This window comes from Amphibalanus amphitrite, unplaced genomic scaffold (assembly GCF_019059575.1).
Source record: "Amphibalanus amphitrite isolate SeventyFive unplaced genomic scaffold, NRLGWU_Aamphi_draft 000067F_arrow, whole genome shotgun sequence".
Lineage (NCBI taxonomy): Eukaryota > Metazoa > Arthropoda > Thecostraca > Balanomorpha > Balanidae > Amphibalanus > Amphibalanus amphitrite.
The window spans coordinates 212860-226304 of record NW_024881563.1 but is presented as its reverse complement, the minus strand read 5'-3'; the positions used below and the strand labels follow the sequence as shown (position 1 = coordinate 226304).

The 13445-nt window shown below is 46.0% G+C and overlaps 1 protein-coding gene across 3 annotated transcripts in view; it reads left to right on the top strand.

The window, feature by feature from the left end:
- Positions 1–13445, top strand: part of LOC122378890 (selenoprotein M-like) — a 122547-nt gene that overhangs the window by 83787 nt on the left and 25315 nt on the right. For 2 of the 3 annotated variants that reach the window (XM_043360525.1, XM_043360526.1), the window contains exon 2: positions 11028–11135. In XM_043360525.1, coding sequence (XP_043216460.1) covers positions 11043–11135 — 93 coding nt within the window. In that variant the 5' untranslated portion in view covers positions 11028–11042. The remainder of the gene's footprint in view (positions 1–11027; positions 11136–13445) is intronic. The other variant, XM_043360527.1, reaches the window with a different exon arrangement.

Here is a 13445-nt window from a genome sequence, read left to right as displayed (position 1 = left end):
AACCACCCTAGGGTCGTTGCAAACTAACTGAAATCGCATACTCCCTGTAACATATATATATATATATATATATACATATACATATATATATATACATATACATATATATTGAATGTGACAGCAGCTTCATTGTTGATTATCTTCCTTGATACACCTTCGATGTGTCGAACTAGCCGTTTGTTTTCGGGTGAGAATCTGCTTAGAATGGAAGCGAAACTCATAATTGTAAAGATTGTCGGTATCATACACTTCGTGGTTTTCTGTATTTCACATATGTCGACGTTTCGTCATATCTTATGACATTATCAAGACTAAATACGTTGCATGACAGTACAATTATAGGCAATCAAGTAACACCGGTCATGGTACACTTAATCATCATTATCAGTTAGATACAGGCAGCAAATTACAGTAAATCCCCAGGCCAATGCGAATATCGCGCAAGAAGAAAGGAGACAAAATACCTAAGCCGAAAAACAAAAAACAAAAACATAACGTGCTTACATTGAACACGAACTTCTAACACGTCACCTCGCAAATGACAGCCCTGTTATATGAACCACTAAATCACCTGGCGCCTAGTGGTGCTCCCTCATAGAGGGCCAAGGTGCCCCTTGCATTAACTTGTCGGTTAACCCTCGCCCATGTAGGGGGGGGGGTTGGTGCAACCCCCCCCCCTGTTTTTTTTCGGAAATAGTGCAAAAACGGCGGCGCGCAGCGCCGCCAAATTTTGGGTACCTTATGGGGCAAACCTTGCGCATCTTTTGATAAAAAAAATTTGACCGGGTCATGTCAGGTCACGGAGTTATGACGTCACAAAGGGAACAGCCTCCGGCCGGATTTTCACAAACTGAGTGCCAACGCCCGAGGTTTCCTGCCGGTGGTACGGACATCGGTTGATGGATCGTGATGAAACTTCCCATGCATGTTGGGGCAAGTATTGGCTATCATATGGTATAAGAAACTTGACCGGGTCAGGTCAGGTCACGGAGCTATGACGTCACAAGAGGAACAGCGTCCGGTACTATTTTTGAAAAGCGCCCGAACCACTATTTTGCTAATTCTTGTCACCTCAATGGGAATATGCAGCAATATTAGCTTCTATAGGGAGCAAATGGACCTTCCAAATCCAAAAATACAATCAGATTTCAAAAATTTAAATTTTGATTTTTCGAATTTCTGCCGCCGACTGTGACCTTGCCGACTTCCGGCGCTCCCAACGCGCCATTTTTAGAGCTAGGGAAACGAAATACATACCAAACGATGGAGAATTGATCAAGGAACACGATAGTGAAGGTTTCAAGTCGATATCTCCCACCGTTTTGCCGCAATCGCCGCGGAAAGTTGAAAAAAGTCTATTTTTCCGAAAATTTGACCTTTGACCGGTCAAAAGTAGGTCAAATGTTGACCTAGGACCAAAAAATATACCACCAATCGCGAGATCTCGTTGAGAGCAATCCGTTGGTTTTTTCCGCTAAGCTCTACGACGCTCCGTTTTCAAACGCCAAGGGGGGGGGTCGCACCAACCCCCCCCCCCTGCATGGGCGAAGGTGGCAGATCGCCGTTTACGGGCGAGGGTTAATGAGCGGGTCCCGATCACGAATGTAAACGGCTTCCAGGATGTTTAGCCGTCGAACGTCTGAGCATTTGTCGAGGATGGAAGTGTTTTTGGTCATGTCCTGTCTGGTTAGTCTATGTCCGTGGTGAGTGTCACAGTGAGTTTTTGGGCCTCCACTTTGCAAATGCATCGTAATGCGCCGACTAAGTGAGGTTGTGGTTAGTCCAATGTAATTACAGTTTGGTCGGAGCGCACAGTCTCCAAGAGTGCATTTGTAACTGTATATTACGTTGGTCTGTTTCAAGAGGTCTGTGTCACGCGTCGGATTGTTTTTCATCAGAAGTGAGCGGGTGGTGGGATTTTGGTAGAAAATGATCAGTTGCAGTTGGTCACCTTGTGTCACTGGTCTACAGTGTCGCCGTACTATCGACCTCAAAGCTCGCTCGTCCGCTTTGTAGGCCGGTGACATTGTGTTCTTGTAGAAAAGTTTATGGACACTAGCGTCTTGTACAGGGGTCTGCCGTCCTTGTGTGTACACTGTCACTGCGTCACGTATGTGTCTGTCGATTGCTAGCACAGGGTAGTTGTTATTAGTCAAAATCTGATTTACTCTTCCCATCTCTTTATAGACGAGCTCCCATGTCGAACAATGAGTCAGAGCCCGTCGAGTCAGAGCCCGTTAACGGGGCCAGCCAATGTCCCGACAGATACAAGGACAGTGTGATCAAGGCATATGTGAGACGGGCTCTGACTCATTGTTCGACATGGGAGCTCGTCCATAAAGAGATGGGAAGAGTAAAGCAGATTTTGACTAATAACAACTACCCTGTGCTAGCAATCGACAAACACATACGTGACGCAGTGACAGTGTACACACAAGGACGGCAGACCCCTGTACAAGACGCTAGTGTCCATAAACTTTTCTACAAGAACACAATGTCACCGGCCTACAAAGCGGACGAGCGAGCTTTGAGGTCGATAGTACGGCGACACTGTAGACCAGTGACACAAGGTGACCAACTGCAACTGATCATTTTCTACCAAAATCCCACCACCCGCTCACTTCTGATGAAAAACAATCCGACGCGTGACACAGACCTCTTGAAACAGACCAACGTAATATACAGTTACAAATGCACTCTTGGAGACTGTGCGCTCCGACCAAACTGTAATTACATTGGACTGACCACAACCTCACTTAGTCGGCGCATTACGATGCATTTGCAAAGTGGAGGCCCAAAAACTCACTGTGACACTCACCACGGGCATAGACTAACCAGACAGGACATGACCAAAAACACTTCCATCCTCGACAAATGCTCAGACGTTTGACGGCTAAACATCCTGGAAGCCGTTTACATTCGTGATCGGGACCCGCTCATTAACCGACAAGTTAATGCAAGGGGCACCTTGGCCCTCTATGAGGGAGCACCACTAGGCGCCAGGTGATTTAGTGGTTCATATAACAGGGCTGTCATTTGCGAGGTGACGTGTTAGAAGTTCGTGTTCAATGTAAGCACGTTATGTTTATGTTTTTTTTCGGCTTAGGTATTTTGTCTCCTTTCTTCTTGCGCGATATTCGCATTGGCCTGGGGATTTACTGTAATTTGCTGCCTGTATCTAACTGATAATGATGATTAAGTGTACCATGACCGGTGTTACTTGATTGCCTATAATTGTACTGTCATGCAACGTATTTAGTCTTGATAATGTCATTAGATATGACGAAACGTCGACATATGTGAAATACAGAAAACCACGAAGTGTATGATACCGACAATCTTTACAATTATGAGTTTCGCTTCCATTCTAAGCAGATTCTCACCCGAAAACAAACGGCTAGTTCGACACATCGAAGGTGTATCAAGGAAGATAATCAACAATGAAGCTGCTGTCACATTCAATAATCAGTGTCTATTGAACAATCTGCTTCCAAAATACACATACATATATATATATATGTATATATATATATATATATATATATATATATATATATATATATATATATATATATATATATATATATATATATATATATGTAGCGCGGGGGGGGGACTGAACAGGGGTGCGATGGAGTGGGGGATGGTTGTTTTCCGGGGGGGGGGGAGACTTTCTTGTTGATCTTTTAGGAGTGGATTGTTCGGGGTCAATGTGAAGCGCTGGGATTGTGCTGTTGGCGACTGGAAGTGCGTGCGTAAGTAAAGTTGATTTCTGGAAGCCCACCCGGCATACAAATGCATCTGATGGGAGATGCTTTCATTTTGAGGCTTGATCATCATCGCATTGTATAGACGTCGACTCGGTAACTTCACTGCTCGGGCAGGATGGACAGGTTCCAACCCGTGGGTAATCGACACAGTGAGAGAAAGGCCGGATACGGCAGTTGGGGTCTTAATGATCACTGCCAAGCCATTTGTTGGCGTTTAACTTGACTAACTGGATGGTCATTTGTCCACTCACCAATTCATCATCACTGGTCTACTCTACCCTTTTCAAATTTGCCCACTTATATCGTATTAGCGTAGCTGAATTTAAGTGCCCTCGAGAATCATTGTCGTGACTGTCCTAACCGAGCTGCACTTAACTCCTATCGGCCTTAATCTAAGATTCATTCTTTTATCATACGCACTCACATTCTCACATACAAGCGCTCTTCATTTATTCACCAAAATTTATTTAGTGCCCCTCGAAATCCCTCCGATAGTGTTAGGTGTCTGGCAACAATAACCTCCCCGGCGAGATAAATGTCTCTCTTATGAATCCATGTGTGCTCCCGCTAACCGGTGGCCAAGCCACAGGGCCGTCCAGTATTGCATGCAGATAATTATTCACCTTTGTAATTTAGTCGGATCCACAACACGTCCAATAGACTTATGATGCGAATTCGCGAATTACACCCGGCTGGTTTCCCTTTTGAGAGAGCGCTAGGCCTCGCGCTCCCTCCGGTCCACGTCCTGGAATTTACCGTTCACGTCCTGGGACCATAGTTCACGTATCCATGTCCTGGAACTATCTGCCTGGAACTCATCTGGTTCCGTGGGTCTTACGTTACCAGGACTCACGAACTCCGAGGGGGGACTCTCCCGGTCCCCCAGAGGCTGTCCATCACCGGATGTGGCCGGAAACTCCTGGCTCATGCCGATGATCAAGATGCAGATAAGTATGATGACTTCCTGGGACATACGGCTTCCTGCACCACCTGTGGATGACTTACCAGTGACCCAGCACTTCACCATTCCTGATGGATCCTTGACTTCCGCTGGGATCCGCCGTCTCATGCCTCTGAGCCTGCCTACCTTTGCCCACTAAATAATCCTGCGGGAAGCCAACGACAACCGCGGTATCACCACGGTGGGTAACGTGAATAGCTCTGCTAAAGACGATGTGCTCCTTACCTTACATTACCGGTCTGGACTAATTTCTCAGGAAGTTCTGTGTCTAAGTCATGCTAGTCAACATTCCGACATAAGAGCCGGGCAAACAAACCCTCTCCTCATTTAGACTCCGGCTTATTGATCTAAGATAGTCAGCTTGCAATATACCTTGTAGCCACTCGAATATGACAGATAGAAAGGTCAAATGTATCATCTTGAGCCCTTAAATTTTCGTCAATCTTTGTCGGGTGAAATGATTGTCACCAGCAACCACAAAACCACGAGTATTCAGGTTCGCTAAAATATAAGCCCCAACAATTTCACTGATATTGTTTACCTGGTCTGAAATAATCTGCGTCAATAAATCTCCCATAAATTACGACCGAGAGCCGACGGACCGTCCTGTCCGCCGCCAGCTCTGTCCCACGACTAGTGATGCAAACAGTACGCCCGGACTGCCCATGATAAACGTCATTTGATGGCTATGCGCTCGATAATTCCACGACATTACGACGACCTAGTGACATTATGATGACCCAACATCTTTGAACAATTTACCACGTTAGTTCCAAAATTGCATGCCTCGAGTAATTGAATTCCTTAACAGCTGAATTCTGACCTGAATTTGCAGTCCTGAGCCCATAAACCTGGGCGGCCCACCGCCGCGCCGCTTCACCCGTCGGAATTAACAGCTGGACCAAGGCCGATCAGACACCGTGTCATGCTTCTTCTGCTCTTCGTATTCGGTGTGTGTGTGTGTGTATCTAATGTAAACCTCTATACTGTAGTGCGAACTCCACGAAACACCAGAGTGGGAAAGCGTTGATGACATCTCGACGGATGATCTTATTGACCCTGTGGCCAATCACCCGTTTCCAAATTTGTAAGAGTTCGATCCTTCCCACTATGCCCACAACAGAACGTTTCATAGCTTTAGTGTGTATTCTAAATTAAACACGTTGAATTTAAATACAGTCTAATTAATGTTCCAAGTCAAGACGCTAATTCAACAGAATACCAATAATAAATGACTTACGCCTAACCGGTTAAATTGTAACTTTGTCTTTGACAGGTTCGTACAGAAACTAACAGCTTCATTATTAACCCGCTATGTGGCGCAGCAATACCAGCTCACATCACTGTAAAAGAGACTGAAACCACGCCCTGAACTCTCACAAACCCAACTGAACGTCACTGTTGAACATAAACACACTGAGAATCCCATTGTAATCCTAGTCTGCAAATGGTAAGCTGGAGATCCTAACAATGACATGTACGCACTCGTGAATTTTCAGCTAAATCTCGATCACCTATAACGCAGCTTATCCGGTAGTAAGACCCCAAGAACAAAACCGCAATACAGCTTTGCACCAATGATTTCTGGCGATCGCGGAGAGTGGAGACCACAACTAGAATTGTCTGGACCGACCGTATAAATCAAAGCAATTTGCTATTAGCTTGACAACGATCATTGGAGAGATCGGGCAAGGCGTGAACCAGGGGGGGGGGGGAGATAGGATCAGGGAGAGCAGACTTTCGAACATTCAGATTGAACACTCACATTAGCAGCTGGAGTGTGACGTCAACCTCGGCAGTTGCACTTGCGTCCTTTCTCGTCGACGGCTGCTGTCCTGCGTCTCCATCACTCGAAGCACTAGCAGAGAACTGGAGCAGGACGATTGCAGCGATGCGGCTGAACTGGCCCGTCTCCCGGCGGCATGGCTTCTCGGGCGCGGTGATCCCGACGCGACTGCGGCGGTCCCACTGACTCGGTCCTCCCGTCCCGGTCTCACTGTCTCGGTCTGACTGCTCCGGTCTAACTGATCTCGAAGTAAAGCGGTCCCTTTTTTATAGTTGGGTCGGGGTGGCGTCGCCCTCTCCTGACCTGGTTCCGGGTGCTGGCTCCGATTCAGGTGCACTTCTTTGTCTTCTTACTGCGGTGGTTTGAGGGCGTGCTCGGTTTTGCATTTGCAACGGCCTTTCCAAAATGTGTGAAAGCATTTGAATAGGCATTAGATGGCACAATTCTTCGGTTCCAGTCTTCAACGGCGAACGATGCCCGTTATTGTTGATCTGCGCTTGTTTCTGATAAAGCGGCTTGAAATCGAAATGCTTGTTTACAGTAGGCAGCCCGCAACCATTTATCCTTTGTAATGTTGTCTCTAGTTTCCGTTACACTTGCTCACTCACTCGTACTCTAGGTGCTGTACCTCTTGTTCAGATGCTCCTCCGCCACAAGGACTTGCTTTCCGAGCTCATGAGCTGCTAGCGCAATGACTTCCTCTGGATATCATTTAGACAGTCTATATTCCAAAAACGTCCTTGCTGCACTGGTCGTTGCTGGAATGCTATATGGTGGGGTCAGGCGATAAAACTATTGCGACTTTCGGATTGCTTGGTGATCAAGTTGATCTGAATTGCAGCTTTGTGCAACGTCCAGTATTGAGTCGATTTTTTTTGCATAACTGCATTCTTGCATGGCTTTATCATATTCCCTTCCGGTTGGTGCTGCCCTCAGGTGACGACGTCCGTAACGAACGGTGACCCGCTTGGTCTCCGCGTCTCTTTCTTCCGCGTTACCTCGCTCTGTGCTGCTGTCCTTTCTAAATTATGGGCGGCCGGTGTCGATAGGGACGTGGGACACGGGAAAACAAAGGAAAGGGTCTCTACGGAACGCGGCCAGCGTGTCCGGATCGGGCAGTAGTCGGTCGTGCCAGGATTTAAAGTTTACAGCTAATAGTAAACTAATAGAAAAGATGTAGCCCGCTACATATATATATATATATATATATATATATATATATATATATATATATATATATATATATATATATATATATATACAGGGTGTCCCATAAGTTCGTTCTCACATTATGTTTGCATGTGAAACAGAGTACATTGCGGTTTGGTATATTTATGACCCCTCAATGTGCTCCCCATTTAATAGGCAAACACATGAATACATGCTGCGGCATGCCAACCGGCATGTTTGGCTGCATAGCAGGCTTAAAGTTAACCCAGACTGACTTGACATGCGCCGTGAGCTCCTCGAGGCTGGAACAGCGCTACGCTTCAATGAGCCTCAACTTCAGCATAACCAACAAATTTTTATGAAATTTTGATCCGATGAGGTGCCTGGCATGTGATCTTGCCACAAACACCTGTCACAGTCTCCTTGCACCGCTTTTAAGCTTTGCTTGACCTGTGCACTGATGCACTGTCTTGCCTGAAGATGGGCCTACGACCTCCCGGATGCCATTTTCTCCTCTATAAATGTGTTCATACTCGCGGTTCGAGTTCAGCTTGAGGGCTGAAATTCCTCCTAGATGTTCTTGGAAAAGCATTCTGCTTCCCAAAACTGTTTCCGGGTTGCCACTTGTAACTTGATCAACTCCAGAACGCCTATAACCCCACAACACAGTGACCCTGGCCTTTTGCATAGGAACATAACGGGACGAAATGAAGGCCTCCTCCTTCGCCCTTATGGGGTTGTTTTCGGGTTTGGACGGGTGTTTCATCTCGAACGTGGACTAGTTAGTCCAGATGACCTGGTTGATGTCATCAGCCCTCTAGTTTTGTTTAGCCTCAGGCATAACGAAACTCATGTTTGGCCATTTTAAGACGTTTTTGACTGTTTTGAGCCCTCCGGTAAGCAAAGCTTAAGTCACCTTGAGTTATGTACCCCGAAAGAACACTCTTAGACAGCTGGTAATCCATCCTGAAAAGTCTGTTTACCAACTTTCTAACCCTTTGACCTTTTTGATGGCCACTTTGGCGCCACACAGTTTTGGCCACTTGGCTCATTCCTGAGGGCTGGCTAGAAAGAGGATAAACTTGCAGTTATTGACTCCCAACAAATCATCGGCGTCACTTGCTGACTGTGCGTCCAGTTAGCGATGGATATTGGCTACCGACTGGTAGGCCTCAATCACCCTCAATCGTCGCGAATGGTCACGTGCTGACTAAATACTGAGACGTACCCGTATCGGAGACCTCTATGTTGCGGCGTTAGCCGTCTCTGTAGGAAGCGGGCTCTCTAGCAAAAACTATTTTGTCTACAGAAATTAGCTACTGTGGAGCATATTTCTACCAGCCATGGCAACCATGCAAGCTCAGTTACGAACCAATTTCAGCGTGCCTTTAAGCAAGAAAGCCTAAAAACGTAAAATTTAGGTGAGAACGAACTTATGGGACACCCTGTATATATATATAGGGTGACACAGAGAAGCGGTCATCACCAAAATTCGAATAACTTCGGAAGTTTTATTCAGATCATCACCAAACTTCGGCCACTTTAGGTCACACCTATGTAGCAGACATCCATTAAGTTTCAAGTCTTCACTACGAATACTTTTAGTACAGTGTGTGTTTTACGGACGCTCCACAATGTGCTCCAGGTGAGCGCCCCGGCGCTGCAAGGCGTGGACACACCTGCATCCGGCGGGCAAAGTTGCCGATAACCCGATAAGAATAACGTTTCAGGGGTAGCACACCCCCTGAGCACTGTCTCCAGAGGCCATTGCACTCTGTAAAGTGCACAGCCATCGGGTTATCGACAACTTTGCCCGCCGGATGCAAGTGTGCCTACGCCCTGCAGCGCCGTGGCGCACACCTGGAGCACATTGTGGAGCGTCAGTAAAACACACACTGTACTAAAAGTATTCGTAGTGAAGACTTGAAACTTGGTGGATGTATGCTACATAGGTGTGACCTTAAGTTGCCGAAGTTTGGTGATGATCTGAATAAAACTTCCGAAGTTATTCGAAATTTGGTGATGACCGTTTTTTCGTGTCACCCTGTATATAAACTTATATATATATATATATATATATATATATATATATATATATATATATATATATATATATATATATATATATATATATATATATATATATATATATATATATATATATATATATATTTGTGTATTTTGGCAATATATTTTCTTTAATACACGTTTGGTTAAAGACCAAGGCATATTTGCATTTCGTTATCTTCTTGTTGTTCTGTTCGATTGATCGTAATGTTCGTTTTGTCGCATCAGGTAAAGAAAATATCAAAGTCGAGAAGTTCGACATTCACTACATTATCTGTATTGGTCACTTTCAACGTTTCGGAATAATTCCTATTCCATTTTCAAGAAATTAAACATGTTCGATCGTATCCATTGCTTCAACAAACAAAACAATGCAGTAATGAATGATGAGGTACAGTAAACATACAAACATAGGCGTTGTCATGGCTACACTTATATATATATATATATATATATATATATATATATATATATATATATATATATATATATATATATATATATATATAAACTTAAATCCCTGGTAGCTGCTTCATACACAGCTGTAGGGATTGTGCTAAGAAAAAAAGAGCATAAAATGACTCAGCATAGCATATTTGTTTTAGATAATTGATTGATGTGGATTATTGCACAAAAAGTAGCAAATTTCCGAGCGTAAGGGCCACTGGAATTTCGGGTTTCTAAGTACCATGTTTTCTTTCAAGTTTTTGGTCTTCGCGGAACAGAAAATTTGGGATTTCGATGTTTCGTACAAACTTTTTTCTTGTAAAATAGTTTGTAAATTGTTAACTCAAAATTCATGCTCGGAGGTTTCGTGAAATCCAAACCTCAAATGTTGGTAATTATTTCTTGTTAACAGACGTTTTTCCTTGGTATTTGCAAACAAAAGTTTTTTCTCGTAAAAACGGTTATTTTTAGTTTTTTTTCTGCGGCGCTGTTACTCTATTGGTTGCCGAGACATGTGGCGGTGTTTCGAGAAATGCTGAAATAGGCAACATTTTGCTTTTGATGACCTCTGGTGACCTGACCTTCGGCCTGACCTAGAAAATGGCCGAAGTGTTTTCGTTCGTCTTTATTTTGGACGTTCTTTCGAATACCGCTTACCGTTAAGTGACCTAGGAGCGAGTTAGAGGGGGGTGTTCAAACACCCCCAGCAGGCCTTGGAAATCCGGGACCCCCAGCGGGGTGCGTATCAATGTTTGACCAAACGGCTTGTGATTTGAGTTTGGTGCTGCGTATCGCAAATGCCGTGACGGTCCTGGTCTTCCCGCAGATAGTTTTCTGAAGGATGCCGGCTCCGGTGCTGCTGCTGCTGCTGCTTCTGGCGACAACTCTTGCCGACCAGGACATGGACAAGGCCGTCTTCAAGGCGCGCGTAGAGGTGTGTAGGTGCCCCACTAGCCAACTAGGTGACCCAGAGCCGCGCTCTTGTACTAGTATCCCTCTAAATGGCGTGTTATATGACTTGCCCCCCCCCCCCCCCCGAAGAAGACGTTCCCAACTTTTAGCCTTCAACGCAGTGTTACTTTTGCTGGTAACTGTATGGTAGGTGTAAAATTTATAAAATTCAGATGATTGTAAGTTTTGTCGCAATCGACAGCTTTCCCGATCTCGTCGCGAAAAACCGAGGGAGAAGAGGTCCATCCAACCTCCTTATAAGCAGGGTTTCGGAGTCGTGGTAGCGCTTTTCCGACTCCGACTCCGACTCCGAGCTCCGGGTGACGGGTCGGAGTTGGAGGGACAAGTGATAGTCGGGTGACAAGTGATACGAAGCATTGAAAACGACACTTTATTAACCCGCGCCCTGCTGGGAGGTGTTTGAACACCCCCTCCGGCGGCGGCCGTTTTCGGCACACCTTATGCATCTTTTTTGCAATTTTTTTGCTGAGGGGCCATGTCGATGCCTGAGGGCCGCACTCTGATTCCCTAGGGCCCTACGGTGATATCCTTGGCCCCATGCCGATTCCCGAGGACCCCACGCCGGTATCCGGGGGGGGGGGGGGCCATGTCGGTATCCGAGGGCCTCACGCCGATACAAAGGGGCCCCATGCCGGTGGCCGAGGGGCGAGGCCCCCTGCCGATTCCCGAGTGCCCAACGCCAATTTCTGAAGGATTCCACGAATAGGTACGTTTTGGGTAAGGCCGATCTCGAGGGCCCCATTCGGGACTCTAAAGTGGCCTCAACTGCCTGGCCGGCGTTGGGGTCTAGAACCTGGCAAGAGGCCTGCATGGGAGCTAAAGGCCGGCAGAGTTTCTAACTTGAATAGAGCGCGAATCGTTTTTAAATACATAAAAGGAGACTTATTTTAAAAGCATGTAACCTTTGATGAGAAAGAATATGACGGCGCATTTAGACAGTTAACCCGCGCCGGGCCGGTGCTCCGCGACTTCCGCGCCGGGCCGGGGGGGGGGGGGGTCTGAACACCCCCCGTCTAACTCGGCTCCTGGGCCACGTAGCGACACGCGGTAAGCGGCATTCGAAAGAGCGTCAAAAATAAGGACGAAAACTTGGGTCATTTTTTGGGTCAGATCAAAGGTCAGGTCGCCAGAGGTCATTAAAGGTCAAATGTTGTCTATTTCAACAATTTTGGAAACTGCCAACGGCTACCTCGGGAACCAATAGAGCTACAGCGCTGCGAAAAAGCTCATACGATAGCCCTTTTACAGACCTTTCTGAGTACTGTTCTCAGATTTGACCCCAGGTCAATGGTTTAGCCTCCAGAGGGCAAAAACTGTAAAAATAGCAGTTTTCACGAAAATGGTTTTTCGTCAATTACTTTTGACTCAAGAGAGCCACGACATTTCTTTTGGCAGCATCGTGTTCCTCTCGTCGAGACGCTTCGAATGAACTATTTGTTGACCTTGAAAGGTCATTTTGAAAATTTGACCTCAGGTCAAGGTCATGACCTGACTGGAAAGGGTCATGTTGCATATCAGTCGATCCGTGTCGTCGAGCTGAATACATGTCGGCCCCCCTATCGACCCAGTATCGCAGGCGAGCGCCCCCCGTGGGAAGTGAAGAGCGGGGTCACCATCAGCCTGGACGTGGGACCACTACCACTGAATGCGACTTCCACACAGAAGAGAGACGCGGCGACCTGTCACCTAGGTAGCCTGCCACAGTGCGCGACTTGGGTTTGGTCCGACGCACTATGGTTGGAAACGGCCTCACGGATGGCCATGGGCAATTTCGGAATATATGTATATTTGGGGTGTCATTCTGTTGAAAATTGATTAAATGTTTTCAATTGGGCAGAAAAAATATTTAGCTGCGCATTTAGTGTTCATTATCGTACGTAGAATCGGGAGTTTCTGATAGTGGCTTTTTTGGTGCGCCGTCAGAGGTTTAAACAACCGCGCTGGTGGTAGCATGTGGAGTACCTCAATGACGTTGTAAAACTGGATTATTATATATCAAAATAATCCTTGTTATGTTGGCTATCGAGTGGAGTGACTCTTTTTCCCATGCCTGTTCAAAATCAGGAACGGCATTGCATTCTGTTTGCAGTGTCACCACAGCAACATTTGCAAAATTACGTTTATGTTTCATTGGACATACAAAAAGTTCTCCATCGACCTCCATTGAGCTTTTTGGCTGAACAAATCTCTGTTCAATTCTGCGTGAGGGGAACCTAAAAGCAAACTGCGCACTTGTGCGCAAATTCGTCCATGAAGCTTCATCTCCCGAGGC